At 47.4% G+C, this 22,460-nt stretch overlaps 1 protein-coding gene across 1 annotated transcript in view; it reads left to right on the top strand.

The window, feature by feature from the left end:
- The window catches only part of CACNA1C (calcium channel, voltage-dependent, L type, alpha 1C subunit), a 128,390-nt gene extending 106,623 nt beyond the window's left edge, over positions 1-21,767 (top strand). The window contains exons 31-38 of the mRNA XM_008578333.1: positions 1,174-1,280; positions 1,645-1,748; positions 3,936-4,268; positions 6,020-6,262; positions 6,598-6,817; positions 9,023-9,133; positions 21,457-21,593; positions 21,714-21,767. Coding sequence (XP_008576555.1) covers positions 1,174-1,280; positions 1,645-1,748; positions 3,936-4,268; positions 6,020-6,262; positions 6,598-6,817; positions 9,023-9,133; positions 21,457-21,593; positions 21,714-21,767 — 1,309 coding nt within the window. The remainder of the gene's footprint in view (positions 1-1,173; positions 1,281-1,644; positions 1,749-3,935; positions 4,269-6,019; positions 6,263-6,597; positions 6,818-9,022; positions 9,134-21,456; positions 21,594-21,713) is intronic.
- Positions 21,768-22,460: the final 693 nt, after the last annotated feature.

Genomic DNA, 22,460 nt, shown 5'->3' with positions numbered 1-22,460 from the left:
TTTACAAACGAGATAGGAAGCCAAGAGGCTCTCAGAAGAGGAGGTTTTCTACCCACAGAGCGGCACAAACACTGGGGGCTCACGATCCAGGAAGGGCAGAAGAGCAGGCTGACAGTAAGGGGCACCTCACGCTGGGTCAACTAGAAGCTGGGTCTGTGAGAGTGGGGTGACTTGGAAGAGAAGAAGACAGAGCAGGGAGGGCTCCAGAATGAGCAAGCTTGGAGGTGTGAGTGCGGGAGGTTCTCACGCAGCGAGCCTTGCTGTGCATCTCCAAGGCCCGGCACCACCATGCCAGCGCAGCGGTGGGTTCACAGACCACGAAGGCAGCAGTCTCTGCCCTCAAGCTGTATGTGGCAGCACCAGGGACAGAGTGGCCTCATCTGTGAAATGAGGTTGGGCTGCAGCTGACCCACCAGGGATTGTAAAATCAATGTAGTGGGCTGCAACTGACATTTTTAAATAAAATAGAGCACACTAAAGTAGAATAGAAATTCACAGAGTGCAGTGCATACAATGAGGGTAAGTATATAGGTCATGAAGTTTCATTTGACTGGGTATGTCTGTGCATACTTGGAATATGTAAAATAGATTTCTTATTATGAGTCACCATCTTGGAAGGCTTGGAAGCCATTGACTAGATATCCCCTAAGGCCCCTCACAGCCCTGCTCTTCACTAACTGAATGAATGTGCATTTATCATGGAAAACTGTTATGTGTGTGCTCTTGAAGATGAAGGGACTGGCAGGGCAGGGGAAATCAGGGGGTGGGGCATGAGTTGGGCTAAAGTTGAGAGTGGCCATGGTAAATAGCACTAGAGTGTGTAAACACAGGAGCCTGGGCCAAGCCTTGGAAAAACCTTATGGACCCAGAATTTTTTTAACACCTTTGACCCAAGAGTGCCTCAGATCAGCAGTGTAAGGCACATAGACAGGCTGTGGATGGGGAGCTGGAAACTGCCAACAGGTAGCTTAGAAAACCTTACCTAGGATGCCAGAGAGCAGGGAAGGATTTCCCAGTGGCACATTCCTGCTGCCTTTCCCTCAAACCTGTATACAAGCACAAAGTGGGGGTCCCTTCACTAAGGAGAAAAGCAAACTGCTTTCTGTGGATGGCAGCCGTCCCTATGGTGTGGCACTTCTGGCCAAGGAACAAGCCCCACGTTCCCTGTTCCAGGCTCTCCTACCAAGATGATGAAAATCGACAACTGACACTCCCAGAGGAGGACAGGAGGGACACCCGGCAATCTCCAAAGAGGGGCTTCCTCCGCTCCGCCTCTCTAGGTAAATACATACCTTGCTCTCCAGATATAGCCTGCGGTCACCCCCAAGATGACACTGGTCAGGTACTCGGCCATGCTTGAGAAACCATGTGGTCTGAAGAGAAACCATGTGGTCTGGTTCAAACAACCTCCATGCAGTGGTCTGGGCAGATTTCCAAAGAGACAAAACAGAATTCCAAAGACAGAGTGTGCTGGGATGGGACTTGGATGTATGCTACACAGTGTATCTCAGACAAGGCGAGGGGCACTAAGGAACTGTATCCAGGGCCACTAACACTAACCTTCGTACCCCACCTGGGTATGAGCTATCACAGCCACTGTCCTCCTTTCCTGTCCTGATACTGGTTCTTTGGCTGGCTTTGCAGGTCGAAGGGCCTCCTTCCACCTGGAATGTCTGAAGCGACAGAAGAATCAAGGAGGAGACATCTCTCAGAAGACAGTCCTGCCTTTGCATCTGGTTCATCATCAGGTAGCCCATACTTTTGGACAGGCCACTGGCCACTGCCTAGCTGGCTAGACAGTCCTCAGGAGGGTGGACAGACCCCAAGCTGTCAATCAGCCTTCCCTGTCTCAGACCACCGGTACACTTTACTCCTGGCCCTGACAGCCTCCAAGCAGAGCTACCACTCCTTCTTTGCAGGTGACAGCCTTAGCAAAGTCCGCAATGTCACAGGGTGGAGGCCAAGGGAGTATTGGTGAGCAGGAACTCCTCGTGTGATCCTGAAACAGCAGCAGCAGCACAGGATTCTCCTGCACTTTCTTCTTGCAGTGCCAAAGATGCCCCCTCCCCAGACACTGGCTCACACTGCAGGGTGCTCAGGCAGAGGTGGTCATCCCTAGAGTTTGAAGACACCTGGAAATTTAGCTGCACAAAAATCCATCCACTGAAATATAGAAATGATCAAAGAACCTGCCAGCAACACAGTCAAGAGTAGGGTATGATATCTGAGGAAAACAGATCCTGGGAGACTCCAGTCTCTTGGTCATGGCTGACTCCAACTGAGGCAGTGAAATCCAAGACAACAAACATATGCTCAGTATCCTACAACTCACAGACATTGCAAAGAGTTATCCAAGTCCAGTCTGTTACCTCCGGGAAAACTGGTGTCTAAACCTGAGTTTCCCAACCTTTTTACCTTTTTGACTATATACTCCCTTACCATGGGCCTGTGCTTTTTTTTTTTTTTTTTTTTTTTTTTTTTTTTTTTTTTTTTTTCCGCGTCCGGCAACAGATCCCAACCCCCAGCGCCGCCCCCCCACCGCAACGGATCGCAACCCTCAGTGTTGCCCCCGTACCGGACCGGGGACCGGCAACGGGATCGCAAGCCTCGGCGTTGCTCCCGTGCCTCGCTCAGCCAGTGAGCGGGAGCCGGTCTGTATGTGGGATCCGAACCCTCGGACGGGAGCGCCGCCGCGCTTCCCAAGCGGCACACTATCCAGTGCGCCACCCGGGCCGGCCCTGAGTGATGTTTTTGTAGCCACAGGCATTCAATTGCCAACCAAAGCTTACAATCAGCAGAGATGGCAGTATGGCTCAGCTAAGCTGATACTACTTTAACTCAAGGAAACACGCTATTTTGCATATAGCCTGTGTGGCATGGCCCAAATATGTATGATTTCTCCTGGGCTTTCCAAAATATTGGGCATTACCTTACACTTCTCCCAGGTCTCCAGGCTGGGGAAAGCACTAGCCAGGGAGGGGAGGATAGCAGCACATGGGGACACTGTGTGCTATTTTATAAGATTTCTAGGAGTTGGTTTCACCCATCTGTTCTTATCATGCTGCTAGGACGGAACCTCTTTTTTATTTTTTTACTGCTTTTTATGCCTTTCTGCCCTCTGACCTACGCCATGACGTTCCCATTCTCTGTGCCCCTCAGAGCTGGGCTTTCCCTCTCACAGGGCCATGCTCTCACATGACACCCCACATGAGAGCACCTCGCACTGCCCAGAGCCAGTCATGATGGCAGCTGCGATGCAGGTCATGGTCCCTGCCCCCAGGATGCTCAGGAACATTTGGGGACAGAGGACAAGCATGTAAATTGTTTAATTACAATGCAGTGTAAGATTTAAACAATGGTACAAAGACATCCTGAGCTAGAGATTGGCAGGGCATTATTAATGGCTCAATTAATTGTAAAAATTGAAGCAACAAATGCTGGTTTTGTCCAGCTGTTCTGTTTATGTTGTTCACTACTTCACAGACCTTACTTCACTTAAACCTAACACCAACCCGCACGGCAGACAGACAGAGAGGGCGTGAGTGTCCTGGCTTTACAGGTGAGGCAGGCATCATCCTCCTCCCTGTTCTGCTCACGAGAAAACCGAGAGTGAGAGTCTACAGGTAATAGGTGATAGGGCCAGTGCTAAAAAGCAGATCGTCTTGATTACACTCAGTCACAGCTTTGTGAAGCTAGAGGAGAAAAAGACCACTTCAGACTGAGACGATCATAAAATACATTTTGAGATTGTTGAGACTCACACCAGGCGCTGATGAGAAAGGATTCAGACAGGTGAGCATGGTGACGGGGGCATCCCAGGCAGGTGGAACTAGCCAGAAAACAACAGCTGCAAAGCCACCACTGCGCAGGAGGCAGAGGCCTGCCTCTCTCGGGCCTGACCTCCCCAGTAACCCGTGCTCCTTGTGTGTCCACAGGCACTGGCAGTGGCGGGCCTGAGCCCCCTCCTCCAGAGAAGCCATTCCCCCACCACGTTCCCCAGGCCGTGTGCCCCCCCCCCTGCCACGCCCGGCGGCCGAGGCTGGCCCCTGCAGCCCATCCCCACCCTGCGGCTGGAGGGGGCCGAGTCCAACGAGAAACTCAATAGCAGCTTCCCGTCGATCCACTGCAGCTCGTGGTCTGAGGAGCCCGTCCCTTGCGGGGGGGGCAGCGCAGTCCGGAGAGGCCGGCCTGTCTCCCTCACTGTGCCCAGCCAGGCCGGGGCCCCAGGGAGACAGTTCCACGGCAGCGCCAGCAGTCTGGTTGAAGCGGTACGTGACTCAGAACTGCACAGCAGATGGGAGGGAAAGGTCCAGGGCAGCAAGGGGGTTGGAGTGGAAGATTGAGCAGGGAGTACCTGGTTCTTTCCTAAACAGATCGTGTGTCGGGTCTGAGCCAGAAAGACCTTCCCTCTCAGGGCCTGCAGGAGGGGGCATGGCACACAGGAAACTATGGCCACACAAGGTGCTCTCAGCTGCTATTGAGGCTGGGCCTGATGCACAGGGAGAAAGAGACTCCTGAGCAATGTGTCCCTGCCATGGGCCAGTGAACCCCCACAGAGGCCTGGGCTCCACCCTGCAAGCCAACAGGGGCTGTGGCTACTCGAGATGTAGGCACGAGCTCAGGCCACACTTCCACATGCAGAGGGTTGAGGTCTGTGGTTCTCATCCTGCCTGCTCAGGAGAATCACCTGGGGATCCTTGGAAACCTAGGCCAATGTAAACTGACATTTTTAAAGCTCTTCAACAGTTCTAATGCACAGTCAAGGTTGAGAGCCACTAGTCTACATCTAGAGAGTTTTTGGTTCCACTCGACTCTGCCAGTCAAAGCACCCACTGCAGTCCTGGCACCACACTTTAGGGGACCTTTGACAAGCTGGAACAAACCCAAAGGAGGACGAGCAGGATGGCAAGGTCCCTAGAAACCATCTCGCAGGAGAACTGGTGGAGGCAATTAGGGAAGTAAACCCGGAGAGAAGATGACATAAGAGACTGTGATACTCATCTCATACTATAACGGGTGGCACAGGGCAAGGGTCACAGTCCTGGGCAGGAGGTCAGGACTAGTGCCACCTGACAGGCAGCCAGATGTCAGCTCACAGGAGGAAGACCTCTCCAACAGAGCCCTCCCAAAGTGAGGGGGGCTCTCCAATAAAGCAGTGAGCCCCCAACACTGGACATATGTAGGCAGAGCCAGTGCCCATCTGACCATCAGGCTGTTGTGCAGGGGGTGGGGGCTAATCCAGATGACCTCTGAGATCCTCCTAGCTCCAAAACTCTGACACTGTGTTTGGCCTTGGGTATCCTTTATTCATTTGGTAAAGCTCTACCAAGCACCCACCATGTGCAGGCACTGTTCCAGGTGCAGGGGTACAACTGGGACACAGTCCCAGCTCTCCTGAGCTCACATTGTGGTGAGCAGAGACAGACGATAAATAAACATGTATATAATGTGTCAGAAAGGGGTGGGAGCACTGGAGAAAAATTAAGCAGGTGAGGAGATGAAGAGTGACAGGCGTGGGAAGGCGGGGTGGGACCAGCAGATGCCTGGCAGCAGAGGGGTCCCGCCTACACTGCTGCGTCCTCCCTCAGCCCCCAGGAGCTGACTTTCCCCGGAGCCCGCCCCTAACACACAGCGGGAGGAAGGGTGGAGAAGCTGTGGGGTGCGAGCAGAGCAGAGGCAGCAGCAGCCTCGCCCCCAGAGGCAGGGCGGCGCAGCGTAGCAGCTGCACCAGGGGCCAGTGAAGCTCTCTGGGAGAGAGGCATCCGTGGGTGCCGGGGAGGCGGAAAGGAAGGCCCGGCTGGGACCTGTCCCTGCGGCCCTTCTGCGAGCAGCGGCTTTACATGCCGGATGGCAGTTTTCAAAGCCCCTGGCCCGAGCTCCCCGCTGCGGCCGGCGCGTCCCGCTGCGTTTCCGCGAGCGCCCCAGCGCACGACGCGCGCTTCCAGAAGCCCTTGCCCGGCCTCGGGGTCGCGTGGCTCCAGGACACCCTTTTCTCACGCCCTCCACCCCTCCCCTCCAGGTCTTGATTTCAGAAGGACTGGGGCAGTTTGCTCAAGATCCCAGGTTTATCGAGGTCACCACCCACGAGCTGGCCGACGCCTGCGACATGACGATAGAGGAGATGGAGAACGCCGCCGACGACATCCTCAGCGCGGGCGCGGGCCCGAGCCCCAACGGCTCGCTCGTCCCTTTCGCTAACTGCAGGGACCCGGGGCAGGACCGAGCGGGGGCTGAGGAGGAGCCCCAGGACAGCAGGGCCTTCGTCAGCAGCCTGTAGTGGCCGGCCTGGGAGCCGCGGGGTTTTTTATTTGTTTCAATGTTCCTAATGGGTTCGTTTCAGAAGTGCCTCACTGTTCTCGTGACCTGGAGTTAACCGGAACAGCGTCTTCATTCATTTCTGTGGGGACAGACGCGGAGCCGGGTGCGGGAGCGCCCCGGGAGGGCAGGGCGCCCGGCGCGCGCGGGCGGGGGCGGGGACAGCCTGGGCTTCCTGCAGTCGCCCTCACCAAAAGGACCCTGCAGCAAACGGGTGTCTTTCAACTTTGCTTGTAAAAAGTCATTTGCACATATTCTGTATGAGCCTCACTGTCTCCGTAGAGCCAGGGCCCTGCGCGTTGGAGAAGGGAGCAGGCACGACTTCCCGCGGCTCGCAGCCCGGCCACCTGCGCCCACCTGCGACGGGATCACTTTACCTGCACAAGCCACGCCCAGCCCCAGGCCCGCAGCCGGGCGCAGGCAGCGCGAGGACGGGCTGGCACCGCCCGCTCTCCACGACACGAGGTGGTGCTGAGCTTCTCTCGAGCGCTCTGTTTCTGTGGTTTGACATTCTTCTTGGTAGCATGTTGCAGTTTTTGTTTTCTTGATTTTTGGTTTTTTCTTTCTTTTTTTTTTTTTTTTTCCCAGGGGGAGGGGAGGAAGAGCGTGTTTACAGAGTTTTGTAGCCACCCACTTTACTGTTTTCACTTTTGCAAATGTAAATCGGATTTGGTTTTATTGTATGATTTAAACGGTTGTGGTTTCCTTTTTCCACGGAGGGTTCAATAGAAGCCGCTGTTGGAGAGTTTTACCAACCATTGTGTATGCCCAATAATTTGTTATGATTTTCTTAGGTAGTAACATTTTTTTTTTTCTGGTTTGGTTTGGTTTCATATTTAAAGGTAATTGGCAATGCACTTGACGTGGTCTTGCACATATGGGTGATTGAGTTGGGCTCCTTATGCTGGGTGTACTGTGGGTGCGGGAGAGAGGAAGCTTGTGTGAGCGTCCTTGTGAGTGCGCGTGTGTTACGCGTGTGTGTCGTGGGTTGTCGGTGTCGTATGCCGTCCAGGTGTGTATGCACCCCGTGCATGCGACTGAGTACGCAGTCCCCACTTCCTGGTTTAACTGTGGGGAGATCTGAATCTGGGGCCATTTGAAAGCAAAAACAAACCACTGTCTCTGCTTCTGAAATGGGGATCAGTAACTGCATTTTCTGTCCCACAAGATATGCAAAAACAATGCAATAATATTCATTTTGAAAATACAATTGTGAGTTGTGTTGGCATTTAAACTGTATTTTAAAATACACAAATTTAAGGGAAAAATTCAAGAAGGCATTTTGCTTCGATATATTCCGTGTAATGTTTTATTGCATTGATGATGTTTCTGTTGAAGAAACCGTTATACTTGAATTCAGGTCAGTTTCAGTATTTTTCAAATATTTTTTTAAAACTGAATTGCAGTTGTGCCAAGCGAATATAATGAATTGAATTAAGTTTGTTTTTGAATTCACTTCTTGTATATTTTGCTGCATGTAAAGTAAATCATTTCGTATTTGGAGTGTGACAAGCTTTACCTTTGAACTGTTAAGTGCTTTTCTATCTGTGGTCGGGGGAAAGGGAACAATTTTTCTTTTAGTTTGTACAATGAGCGAAGGTGCCATCAGTGTAAGTCAATGTTCTGCTGTCCACAAACAGGTCTGGACATTACCGTTTTGCATATCTTGTGTTCGTTTCCATTTCCCTCAATTTTTCCAAAATCATGCGATGGATGTTTTCGTGCCACATCTTGCTTTGAGAGACCAGGACGTATTTTATTCTGTCTCCACTCTCTCCGCTGTGCTCCGGTTCTCTGATCTGGTTCTCCTCTGGGAGCAGCCCTTCCCCAGGAGGTTGTAGTCGCCAGGCTGGCACCGGCGCCCCATGGAGGAGGTGGCTGACTTTTCCACTTGCTCCCGCAGCACAAGCTCCCCTCTCTGGTGTCCTCAGTGGCATGTGCACTTACTGAGAGGATAAAATTAAGCTGGGCTGGGTGCGGGGAGGGGCATCCTGGCTTCTGACAACTGGGTGAAAGCTTGGTGCACGTCAAGGTCAGTTCTCAGTGGCACCCGTCTCTCCACCCTGTCCTCGCTCCAGACCTGTCCCGCTGCGTGTGGCAGCCATGGGGCACCAGGACAGGGGGAGCATCAGGCACTCACCGCGGTGGTGAAAACATCGCTTATGCCCGTTTTCATCCACCCAGAGCATCACCCTATCGGTGCTGTGTCCTTCAAATGTATTCCTACAATGATGTCTGAAAAGGGGCTGGTTTGGAGGAAAGAGGACCCGACCATTCACCCAGAATTGACCCATAGACTCTCCTCCAGACCCAGGACTACCGTAGCCCTCCTCAGCATGCACGTGAGCAGGCTGGAAATTAAAAGAGGGCACAGGCCGTTCCTCAGTGCAAGTAGGTTCTCCTCTCATGGACCAGCTCATGAAGAAGAGGAGGGGTGTGCTGCTGTACATTTGGCCCTAGATAGAAATCTGGAGTTCGGGTTGAGCCTACACACATGCAAGCACACACATGCACACGCACACACATGCACACGCACGCACACACGCGTGCACACACACTCTCAACCTTTCCACGCTGCCATTCCTTTTGAACTTTCATCTGCATCACCAAGCTTCATTGGCCAGTGGCACAGGCTGTGGCAGGGCTCGTGCCAGCTACTCCCAGTGTCCTGCCAAGTGACCCTAGCTTTCGCCACTCACACCCACAGTCAGCATGGGCGAGAAGACCCGAGCAGCCTTCCTCCCTGTGCCCTACAAGCATGGTGTCCGCAGTGACAAGGGCACCTTGCCCTGTGCTGCTGTGAAGGGAGGCAGTGCAGGTGGGAGTTCCCTGTCTAGGGCAGTGGGTCTTTCTTAACCTGACCTCACGATCGACTAGTGTACAATTTGACACAGGATGCTGTCACCGTGGCATGGGGGACCGTGAGTAATGAAGTCAATGAACCACACCCAGTGTACTGAGTGAGGTTTACTCCCCACCTAAGATGAGATTTTCCCCATGACCTTGCGAGACATAATTGTCACATCTGCAGCCCTCCTGACAACGCTGAGGGGCACGAGATGAGCAGCCAGTGGCTGAAGGACTGAAAGGACTAGGAAGTGCTGCTTGGTAGACTTCATTTTGATCTTCCTCTGACTGGCCCTGCCTCTTTTATCCCCACGTTAGTCCTTTAATAATTATTCATGTGCATGGCCACAGTAAGCAGAAAGTTCTGCAACTGTCTCCTTTCTGCCTGTTCCTAGGTTTTTTGGTCTGGAGGTAAAAGGAGACTTCTCCCTGGCTTCTGGCTTGATTCATGAATTTCTCCCCGCTTTGATGCAGGAACCGTTGGTTCTAGCCCCTTCTGACCAGACACAAGGAGCAGGGCGGCCACAGAAGTATGCTCTCTAAACCACATCAGCATCCTTCTGAGAAATAGGAACACACGAAATGGGGAGTTTGGAAGTCATCACAAGGATGGTGGTGGTTTTGCGGAGGCCATTTGGTGCACCTCTCCCTCCTGCAGACCACAAAACTGAACACGAATTAGGTTAGGCATAGAGCAGAACCTCGGCAGCCAGGGTGTCTAACCTAAGCAAGCGGTAGTGGTTGCCAAGGAAGGGATGACATCTCCATGCTAGAGACCCGGAATAATCGAAATATCATCGTCTAGGCATCAGAGACAAGTTAGCAAGGCTTCCAGAAGCCCTCTTTAATCCCCATGGGGATCAGAAGCTTGCTGGTGGGGTCTGAGCCCATTCTGCTTTTTAAAGAAGACCTGGCTGTGGGGAAAATGTCAGCACAGAGAGAACTGGAGATGAAATGGGGTCAAGAGAAGGGCATATTTTAGTGTCCTTTGTGTCTGTCCCCATTTTATGGAAAGAAGTGTGTTCAGCCACCCACAGTGACTGGCGAGGTGGAGAGGCGGATGCTCAAGGACCTGCTTTGGAAGATGGGCAAAATAAAACTCCAAGCTGGCGTTGTTTCCCCAGCCAAATCAACCTCTCTGGCCGGATGTGAGGGGTCTGTCACCCTGTCCTCCCTCTCTGCTGATGCCCCTCCCTCATACGTCCAGTCAGAAGGCAGGAGGGACACCCCAGTCCAAGTCAGCGCAGCTGTCAGGCGCCACACTCCAGGCTCTGCAGCAGCTACGTTTTGAGCAGATAAAAGGGAAAGATGTGACTGGAGGAAGCATCCTACACTTGTCAGGGATGGGACACCTTTCCCCTCCCTAAGCAGCTCTCTCTCTTCCGGTCCCCTCCCCCAGCCTAGAGAGGGACAACATCGAAAGGAGCCCCATGTGCAGATTCTTACAGTTTCTTTGTAACGCCACTTCTGGTTTTTCTTTATTTATTTATTTTTGTTTCAGAGCAATGTTTCATTGCTTCGAAACCAGATACCCTTATAACAGGCGAAGGAGTTTCTGCCAGATTTCCAGGTCGCTGGGGAGCCCGTTGGACACACACACTCTAAGGCACAAGCGCTGGGGTTGAGCTCTGGACACGTGACCTTTCCTCCTCCCGGAAGAGCAAGCACCGTGTAGACAGTGGTGGAGAGAGGGCCGGAGTGGCTTCCTCAGTGGAGACAGTGCCATTGGGGCCTATCGTTACTATGAAATAACTTTTATTTTGTCTACACTACAGCTAACATCAGTGCTTTTTCCTCAGATGATTTTAAGAGGCTTGATCCACAGCACATGAAGTGGTAATGACCCTTGGTCTTTCTAGTATATTAGAAAAGCCTTTTAGTCAGTCTCTGAAAAGGGCATACGAAATTGCAGCTGAATATATTAAGCAAAATGAATCAGTTCAACACTGAGAGCGGAGTCAGAGTTGGGATTTTCCATGAAAATTCCCTTTAGGCTCTACTAACAATAAGGAAGACAAGACAAAGACTAGATTATTAAACAAAAGTTTGAAACGTTACTTCTCCAGAGCCAAATCCTTTCCCTTCAGATCAGATACCGGCTGCTTACCAGGTGCACCTCCTTTTGTGAGGCATGTGTACACCCCAGCTTTCAGGATCTAAATCGTTCGACTTGTGTAAGGCTCCCAGAAAGAGTAACGTGCCACTTAACCTGAAATCAGGCATTTACTGCACGTTTGCCATCTAAAACTCACTGTGCACCTCACACCAAGGTCATTAGCGGAGAGAATGCTCTGGGCGGAAGAGGTTGTGGGCATCGCGAGGGGGTCATTTCTGTGTGAGGAAACGTAGAAATGGGCGGCATGGGTCTTAACCACTGTTTGGGCCTGGAGAGTGCCTGTGCTGGTGTCCTCAGAGCTCTCGGGTATATGAGCAGGGGACAAGCACAAAGGGGGTCAGGCACCAGCTGTAGCAGTGACTTACTCGCCAGGGGACCCCAAGGGCTAAGGTCTCAGACCCCCTCAATGAAGTCTCTCCTGAGCTTTTAGCCTGGAGAAGAGAGAAGAGAAGGCTCTTTCCTGTAGAGTCATAAGAGGAACAGAAGAGGACGGGTCACTGGGCTCTGTTCCAAGCCCCCACCCCAAGACTTCCCACCATGGAAAAACTACACCAAAGTTTAAAAGGCTAAAAAAAAGAAAAACCCTTGAGAACCCAGGGCGGATGATTTGTAAACAGTGCCGTGCAGGGGGCTGCTTCAGAGGCGGCTCCAGCGATCCAAACACTGCAGGCAGCGCACACCCATGCGTCCAGCTGCAGCTCGAGCCCCAAGCCCAGGCTCATCCCCTGGCTTCCCACCCAGGCCGCACGCTACCCCACAGCTGCATCCCACCTGCCCAGAGCCTTGCAGGAGCGCGGCCTTGCTCTGAAATAGGCCATGATGACAAGGGAATAGGCAGGGTGGGCAAGTCTGTGATGGTGGCAGTTGAGAACCACCTGTGCAAAACGCCCAAGTTCGTTAAGAAATAGGGTGGCAGAGCCCCCATCAGGAAAGCACTCTCGTAATATTGCTGTTTTATTTTCATACACCAGAGCTACCAAGCAAAACCTCCCCTTATGTAAAAGGCTCCAGATAAAGCCACTCCGTGCCGCCTCCCCTTGTGTCCTCTGCTCAGACCACCTTCGTGCCCACGCCAATCTGTATCATGCCTGTTCTCAGAGAGGCGCGGTCAGAGGGACAGCGCCTCCACTGCCACCGTCCCCCACACCTGCACACCCCACCACCCCCCTCCAGGCTCCACGACTTCACAGTCTTACTGTTGTAAATATTGTTGTACAGTTTGTAATCGTAAAATAATCCTGTTGTCAAAGGCCTCGCCTGCTGCGCCTTCTCACCCTCGAGAACGGCCAGGGAATCTAGAAGGGGCAACCTTTCAAGAAAAGCTTCAGGGTCATCTCTGTGTGAGACGCTATTGTATATTCCTGTAAGATTGCATTTTTATCTAAGGAATGATGTTATTTAAAAAACAAAAAAAACCACAAAAAACAAGAATTGCAAATAAATTTCTTAACAATGTCTACATTGGTTTAATCGTATCTTCCCTCTTCCGTATCCCTTCCTTTCTCCGGTTTCCTGGGGTCACAGAAATATGCTCAGCTCTCAGCTCTCTCCATAGTCTCAGGTCCCCCAAAGGGAGGAAGGCTGGGGAGGAGCCGGGAGGGGTGGGTCCACTGATGACACCCAGCTCCTCTCAGCAATTAACCTCATGTCTACTTCTTCCTTCCAGTGAAAATGCCAAGAGAAAAATGGTTGGAAAATGGTTGACAGAATAGGAGGAATTAAATGGATAACCCACAGACTGGTTTTGAATGAAGGAAGGAAAGACGGGAGGGGGAAGGGAATACAGGAGGGAATGAAGGAGGGAAGTAAGATGATGTGAGTACTTTGAAGTCTTTAAAAATGCAAGGGTTTGTTCTTTGTTACAATAAACTGACTCAGACAAAGCTTCCAGAATAATTCCCTGTGTAAGAATAATTTGTCCCAGAGGATTCCAGGCAGATGGCAGAGTAGGCACCACCAAGACTCTCTCTCCCCACTTAGACAACAATCTGTCTCATGCAACTACTTTGGAACTCTGGAGTCTACTGAGCTTACACCTCCCAGGGAGAGCTTGGACAGTAAATAGAGGTTAATTTCGGTCAATTTCTGCTCTTAGCACAGCAGCAGCCACCCATCCCCCACCCTCACCTCATGGCAGGCAACTGAGCACTTGTTCCAGGAGCAGCTCACATGCAGCTCGTGGAGATCAGGGTGGGCAAAAAGCACCCTGTCCTCCAGCTTTCGGGCATCTGTGCTTGGAATGCTGACTGCTGCTTCTGACCAGGCAGGTGCAAACACAGAGGTGGCAGCACCGCTGTTCCCCCTCCCCCGCTAGCCGGCTTGACTTCCAGGTTAAAGAGCCAGTACCCTTTCCTCCCCCTTTTCTCTTCTCTTTTTCCCATTTTGGGAGCAAGACATTAAATTCTAAGACGTTCAAAACAACTGTCTATACAGGGAAAATTAGAAAGTAACTACACATGCCTAGGGAAAGACACAGGCTCAGAAATGACCCAAGAAAACCTTAAGTTTCCACCTCATGCTGATTGTTGGCACAGAGACAGGCTACAACAATTTCTTTTTTTTAAGCAAACCCTAAAAGGGGAAAATCTGATTTCCAGAGTTACCACATGTTTAGATTCAAATGTCCAGTTTTAAACAAAAAACCACAAAGCATACAGAAAAACAAGGAAGTATGGCCCATGCAAAGGAAAACAATAAATCAAGAGAAACTGTTCCTAAAAAGTATCTGATGGCAGATCTACTAGACAAGGACTTTACAACAGGTATCTTAAAGATGCTCAAAAAAACCACTGGAAGATGTGGAGAAAGTCAAGAAAATGATGTATGAACGAAATGGAAACATCAATAAAAAGATAAAACACCTAAAAACATTACCAAGACCCCAGAAGTTCACTTGCTTGCTGCTCAATGGCCAGACGATAACTGAGAGACAGGTGCTGGTGTAAGGAAAAGTAGCCTTTAATTAGGAAGCCAGCAGCCTGGGGAGATGGTGGACTATGTCTCAAAGACAATCTCCTCCTCTTCTAGGTTTTCCAAAGGGTTTTATAGGGGTCTGGGGTGGGAAGTTGATTCATGGTGACCAAGCAGGGATGTGCAGATGTGCTTCAGTGTTTCAGATAATTGTCAAGGGACTTCCTGGGTGGGAATTGACCAATATCATAGTTCATTCTCTGTGGGTTCAATTCCTGTTAGCCTCAGATAAGCTCAGGTTGGTAAGTTAGTAAAGAATGGCCATCTGGGCTAATAACTTTTCTCTAATTATTTGTGTACAATGCGAGAGCAAGAGTCATTGTATTCTGGTGATTAGCTGCAGGCTATGTGGTTTGGGTTAAAGGAGAGAACAAGTTTTTAAATTCAAAGATTTAACAAAATGGAGTCACTTCTGGGCCGGCCCGGTGGCGCACTCTGTAAAGTGCGGCGCTTGGGAGCGCAGAGGCACTCCCGCCGAGGGTTCGGATCCCATATAGAGACCGGTCTGCTCGCTGGTTGAGCGCGGTGCGGGCACGACACTGAGGGTTGCGATCCCCTTGCTGGTCGCGGTACGGGTGCAACACTGAAGTGTCGTTACTGGTCACAAAAAAAGACAAAAAGGAAAAAAGAAATGGAGTCACTTCTGTTCAGGCTGTTACAAAAAGAAACCAAAAAATCTGGCACTGAAAAGTACAGTAATGAAAATGAAAATTTTACTCAAAGGGATTCAAAGGCAAATTTAAGCAGGCAGAAGAAAGAATCAGTGAATTTGAAGACATCACAATGGAAATTATGGAATCTGAGAAACAGAAAGAAGTTGACAAAAAGTAAACAGTGCCTAGGGGACCTATGGGAACTATCGTATGCATTGTGGGAGTCTAAAAAGGAGAAGAGAGAGAGAAAGGGGCAGAGAGAATATCTGAAATAATAATGGCTAAAAACTCCCAAACTTGATAAAATACATGAATATAAGCATCCAAGAAGCTCAATGAACTCCAAGTAAGATGAACTCAAAGAGACCCACGCTGAGACAGATTGTAATCAAACTTTCAAAAGGCAAAGACAAAGAGAGAATCTTTTAAAGCAGCAAGAGAGAAGGGACTCATCACATACAAGGGATCCTCAATAAGATTCCTCATCAGAAATTTTGGAGGCCAGAAGTCAGTGAATTGACATTTTCAAAGTGCTGAAAGAAAAAAAAAAAAAAAAACTGTCCACCAAGAATCCTATATCCAGCAAAATTGTCCTCCAAAAGTGAGGGAGAAATTAAGATATTTCCAGATAAAAGCTGAGGGAGTTCATTACCACTTGACCTGCCCTGCAAAAATATTCAAGGGAGTCCTACAGGGTGAAATGAAAAGACACTAGACAGTAGCTTGAAGCTACTGAAAAAATAAAGATCTCAGTAAAGATAAACACATGGGCGATTATTAAAACTAGCATTATCATAACAATGGTTTGTAACTCTACTTTTTGTTTTCCACATGATTTAAGAGACTAATACTTTTTAAAGAAATTATTAGTCTAAAAGCTAGTGTTATTGTAATGTTGGTTTCTTTTGTTTTCTACATAATTTAAGACACTGGTGAATTTTTTAAAACTATTAGTTTATGTTTGGGGGCACACAGTGTATAAAGATGTGATTTTGTCACATCAATAACCAAAAGGGGACAGAGATATAAAGAAGTAGAGTTTTTGTATGTTATTGAAGTTAAATTGGTATAAATTCAAATTAGAGTGTTATAACATTAGTATGTTAAATATAATCCTCATGATAACCATAGAGAAAAACAGCTATAGAATATACAAAATAGGAAATACAAAAGGAATTTAAATGTTTCACTACGAAAAAATCATCTAAACACAAAAGACAGTAATGCAAGAAATAAGGGACAAAAATATATATGACATATAAAAAACAAATAGCAAAGTGACGGAAGTAAGTCACTCCTTATCAGTAATTACTTTAAATTTAAATGGATTAATTTCTCCAGTCAATAGAAAGAAATTGGAAGAATGCATTTAAAATATATAAGCCAACTATATACTGTCTACAAGAGACTTACTTCAGATCCAAAGATGCAACTAGGCTGAAATGAAAAAATATTCTATGCAAATAGTAACCAAAAGAGAGCAGGAGTGGCTATACTAATAACAGAAAAATAGACTTTAAATTTAAGAAAAGCTTACAAGAGATAAAGACATTATATGTTAATAAAAGGCTCAATATGGTGTGAAGATTTAACACATCTAACAACCAACCATCAGAATATATGAAGTAAAACCTGAAAGAATTGCAGGGATAAATAGGTCTACAATAATAGTTGGAGATTTGAATACCCCAATATCAATGATGGATAGAATAACCAGAAAAAAAGATAAGTAAATAGAGAACCTAAACAACAAATAATCCAACTACATCTAACAGACATATACAGGACTCTCTACCCAATACCAACACTGTACACATTTTTCTCAAGTGCACGTGGGACATTTTCCAGGACAGACTATCTGTTGGTCCACAAATTAAGTCTCAATAGATTTAAAAAGATTTATGTGATACAAAGTATCTTCTCTAACCACAACAGGATGAAGTTAGAATCAATAATAAAAGGAAAGTTGGAAAATTCACAAATTTGTGGAAATTAAACAACACAAACTTAAACAGCCAATGAATTTAAAAAATAACAATGGAAATTAGAAAATACATAGAAACAAATGAAAACAAAACACAGCATACCAAAATCATGGAACATACTGAAAGCAATGCTAAGGGGAAAATTTATACATAAACTCTTTTATGACTATAAACTCTCAACAAACGTAAATCAACAACCTAATTTTACAACTTAAGGAATTATAAAAAGAAGAACAAAAGAAAACCTAAGCTAGAAAAAGGAGGGAAATAATAAAGATTAGAACAGCAATAATGCAATAAACAATAGAAAAATAGAGAAAAATCAGTGAAACCCAAAGTTGTTTCTTTGAGAATATCAACAAAACTGACAAACCTTAAGCCAGATGAACTAAGGAAAAAAGAGAGAACACTCAAATTTCTAAAATTAGAAATGAAAGTGGGACCATTACTACTGACTCTACAGAAATAAAAAGGATTATAAAAGAGTACTATAATCAATTATATGCCAACGAATTGGATAACCTAGATGAAATGAAGAAATTCTTAGAAACCCAAAACCTCCTGAGAGTAAATTGCAAAGAAATAAAAAATGTGAATCGACCTGTAACTACTAAGAAGATTGAATTGGTAATAAAAAATCTCTCAACAAAAAAAAGACACTGAAATGACATCATCACTGGTGAATTCTACCAAACAGTTAAGAATTGACAATTCTCAAACTTTTCAAAAAAAAAACTGGAGAGGATCAAATACTTTCTAACTTATTTTATGATGCCAGCATTGCCCTGACAAAGCCAGACAAAGACATTACAAAAAGAAAAAAACTGCAATCCAATATCTCTTGTGAACATTGATGCAAAAATTCTCAACAAAATACTAACAGATCAAATTCAGCAACACATTAAAGGGATGATTCATCATAAGCAAGTGGGATTTATTCCTGGAATGCAAGGATGGTTTAACATATGAAAATTGATCAATGAAATATATCACATTAACAGAATGAAGGGGAAAAAACACATGCTCATCTTAATTGATGCAGAAAAAGTATGTGACAACATTCGATACTATCTCATGATAGACATTCAACAACCTAGGAATAGAAGGGAACTGCTTCAACATAATAAACATAACAAATGCCATATATGAAATCAACATAATAAACAGATTATATGAAAAGCCCACAGTGAGCATCATACTCAATGGTAAAAGACTAAGCCTTTCCTCTAAGATCATGAACAAGGCAAGGATGCCCACTTCTACCACTTCTATTCAACATAGTACTGGAAGTTCTAGCCAGAGCAATTAGGCAAGAACAAAAAAAGGCATCCAAGTTGGAAAGTGTGAAGTAAAATTATCTCTGTTCATGGTTGATAGTATGGATACTATCTTATGTGTAGAAAACTCTGAAGATTCCACACACAAAAACGTTTGAACTAATAAATGAATTCAGCAAAGGAGCAGGATACAGTCAACACAAATCAGGTACATTTTTGTACACTAACAATGAACAATCGGAAAAGGAAATTATTAAAACAATTCCATTTACAGTAACATTGAAAAGAATAAAATACTTAGGTATTAACTTAACCAAGGAGGTGAAAGCCTTGTACAATAAAAAAACTATAGACCATTGCTGAAAGAAATTAAAGACGTAAAAAATAGTAAAGGATCCCACATTCGTGGATTAGAAGACAATATTATTAAGATGTTAATACTACCCAAAGCAATTTGAAGATATAATGCAATCTCTATTAAAATCCCAATGGCCTTTTTTGAAGAAATAGAAAAACCCATCCTATTCATATGAAATCTCAAGAGACCCCAAATAGCCAAAAATATCTTGAAAAAGAAAAACAAAGCTGGAGGATTCACACTTCCTGATTTCAAAACTTACTACAAAGCTACAGTAGTCAAAACAGTAGGTAATGGCATAAAAACAGACATATAGACCAACAGAATAAAATAGAGAGCCCAGAAACAAACCCTCACATGTACAATTAATCTTTGACAAGGTGCCAAGACCCTCCAATAGGGGAAAGGACGGTCTCTTCAGCAAAAGGTTCTGGGAAAACTGGACATCCACATGCAAAAGAATGAAGTTGGAACCTTACCTAATACCATCTACAGAAATTAATTCAAAATGGATCAAAAGCCTAAATGTTAAGATCTAAAATAACAAAACTCTTGGAAGAAAATATCGGGCAAAGGTTTCAGGATGTAGGACTTGGCAATGGTTTCTTGGATATGACACCAAAGTTATATGCAACAAAAGAAAAAATAGATTAACTGGATTTCTTGAAAGTTAAAAAGTTTTGTGCATCAAAAGACTGTGTCACTTGGGAGCGTGGCGGCGCTCCCGCCGAGGGTTCGGATCCCACATGCAGACCGGTTCCCGCTCACTGGCTGAGCGAGGTGCAGGTGCGACACTGAGGGTTGCGATCCGTTGCTGGACACGAAAAAAGACAAAAAGGAAAAAAAAAAAGACTGTGTCAACAGAGTAAAAAGGTGTCCCACAAAAGGGAGAAAATATTTGCAAATCATATATCTGATAAGGGATTGATATCCAGAGTATACAGAGAACTCCTAAAACTCAACAACAAAAAACAAGCAACTCAATTACGAAATGGGCAAAGAACTTGAGTAGACATTTCTCCAAAGAAGATACACAATGGCCAATATGCTCATACAAGGATGCTCAAAACCACTAATCATTAGAGAAATGCAAGTCAAAACTACAATGAGATACCATCTCATACCCATTAGGATGGCTACTATAAAATTAAGAAAAGAAAGAAAATGACAAGGTTGGCAAAGATGTGGAGAAATTGGAACCCTGGTACATAGTTGGTGGGAATGCAAAATGGTCCAGCTATTGTGGAAAACAGTTTGGGGGTTCCTCAAAAAATTAAAAATAGAATTACCATATCATCTAGCAACTCCACTTCTGGGCATATACCCCAAAGAACTGAAAGCAGGGTCTCAAAGAGGTATTTGTACATGCATGTTCACAGCAGCATTATCATCCACGACAGCTAAAACTTGGGAGCAAACCATTGACTGGGAATCGATAAGCAAAACGTGGCGTATACACATGAGGGACTCTCATCCAGTCTTGAAAAGGAGGAAGATTCTGCATGCGGCATGCTACGACGTGGTTGAACCTTAAGGACATCAGGCTAAGTGAAACAAGCCAGGCACAAAAAGACAAATATTGTACGATGAGGTCATTCATGTAGTCAAAATCACAGAGACAGAAAATATAATGGAGGTTGCCAGGGACTGGAGGAAGGGGACGAGGGAGTTAGTGTTTAATGGGTGCATAGTTTCAGTTTTACAGGATGAAAAGAGCTCTGGAGATGACGGCAGTGATGGTTGCACAATGTTACAAATGCATTTAGTACCACTGAACTATACACTTAAAAATAGTTAAGGTGATTAGTTTTATGCTATGTGTATTTTACCACAGTTAAAAAACTGGAAAAAAATAATTTGTCTCAGAAATATGTGTGTCTTAGGGCCGGCCCGTGGCTCACTCGGGAGAGTGCGGTGCTGATAACACCAAGGCCACAGGTTCGGATCCCATATAGGGATGGCCGGTTAGCTCACTGGCTGAGCGTGGTGCTGACAACACCAAGTCAAGGGTTAAGATCCCCTTACCGGTCATCTTTAAAAGAAAAAAAGAAAAGAAAAGAAATATATGTGTCTTAGTTGAATTCAGTTATAAGAAACCCTCCCACATCTCCCAGTTGATGATCAGGTCCATTCTGGGAACTGCAGATATTAGCCAACCTCCCCCTGCTCCACCAGAGACTCCCTCCACCCGCCCAAGCCCCACCCCACCCCCAGAATCTGAACTCTGGAGTCCAGAGGTGCAGGAGAGCTCGAGGGCCAGGCGGCGCAGCAGAGGCTCGGCTTCACCTGAACTTGCTGCCTGCTCCATCTCCAGGAATGGGGTGGAGGATACACGGCCAGGACCTGGCCTGCAAGGTTATAACCCATGGCCCACTGGTGGATCGCAGTCAGTTGCAAGATGTCACTTGTTACCAGTCATCATTAAAGTGCCAAGGTTTGCAAATGACTTTTTTTCCTTTTTGTCTTTTTTACTGACTGGTAACGGGATCGCAACCCTCGGTGTCACGCCCGTACCAGGGACGGCAACGGGATCGCAACCCTCGGTGTTGCGCCCGCACCGCGCTCAGCCAGTGAGTGGGAACCGGTCTCCACATGGGATCCGAACCCTCGGCGGAGCGCTGCTGCACTCCCAAGTGGCTCACTCTCCAGTGCACCACCGGGCCAGCCCGCAAATGACATTTTTAATCAACTGGAACAGAGTCAAGATTTACCTTAAGATGCAATTGCTCCCGCTTGCATTGTGGCACGCTTTCTAGAGTGGGAGTGAAAGGGGTGGAGGTGCAGACTATGCCTGGAAATAAACACCACCTCAGACCCGTGTCACCAGCGTGAAGGCCACCCATGACGTGCGTAAGGCGCACTTCTGCTTCATGATTGGTGTCACCTCTTCCTGTGTCAGGTCTGCTTCTGCCCATTTCCTCCTGTCTCCCCCCAGGGGAGAAGTGGTTATTGATCCGATTGATCAGAGTGGCGGCTATTAACGGGGCCACAGTTGCTGGTGTGGGCCGCTGCGTGGTGAAGTTGGCGCACACGCGGGACGCGCTCTCGGGCTCTATCTTTCCCGCCTCTGCAGTCTGCAGCACCAGGCGCTCTCTCTCTGTCACCGTCTCTTCTCCTCTCTGTCTCCCCCGTTACCATGTAGCTGACCGGGCAGGTGGGCTCGGCAGTCTCTCAATCTCCTGCTCTTCACAGGCACGTATGGGGATCGCAGCTCGGGAATTTCGGCTGCAGAAAGCAGCAGGGTAGGTGACCCTGAACCGACCATGAGCCTCCACAGGGCTCTGCACTGTGCATCACCAGACGGTGTCCAGCTATTGATAAACAGCGCTTCCATTTCCAATGGGCGGCAATGTCATGGACATACTGTCCTAGGGAAACCCTTGGGGAAGAGAGGCGGGCCGGGGCTTGGCGCCCTCAGCAGCTTCCATACTGGCAAACCCCGCGCGTCCCCAGCCGCACACGCACCGGTCAGCCGGGTGTCTCAGCGACGCCCGTTGACAGGCCACATGACACAGTTCGGGAATCAGAAAATACAGTCACCACATTTGTATGCAGCTGCCTGTGAGGCCCGATTCCCGGTGCCCCATGTCGCCTTTGCCTGTCACAGCTGAGGTGCTGTCCAGCAGTTGTGCGTCCCTCCTTTAACTTGACGCTTATTCTCAGTGTGGCTCCTGAACCGCCTTTCAGAATCGCTCGGGGTGCTTGATGAAAACAGACTTTTGCACCCTACCCCAAACTGTTAAATCAGATTCTAAGGGGCTGGAGCCCATCAATACAATTTTAGACAAGCTCCCCACGTGGTTCTTATTTACCAGGAATGTTTGGGAACCACTGGCATCACAATTTGATTCCTGTTAAAATGCAGAAGTCACTGGGAGAGAAAACAAAGTTTCTATCATTCCATTCCATTACAGTGGGAACCAAAGGTCAGGGTATAAA

The sequence above is a fragment of the Galeopterus variegatus genome, unplaced genomic scaffold (genome assembly GCF_000696425.1).
Source record: "Galeopterus variegatus unplaced genomic scaffold, G_variegatus-3.0.2 Scaffold73, whole genome shotgun sequence".
In the NCBI taxonomy this organism is placed as follows: domain Eukaryota; kingdom Metazoa; phylum Chordata; class Mammalia; order Dermoptera; family Cynocephalidae; genus Galeopterus; species Galeopterus variegatus.
Note: the sequence above shows the minus strand (reverse complement) of the source record. Positions and strands in the feature narration are given on the sequence as shown.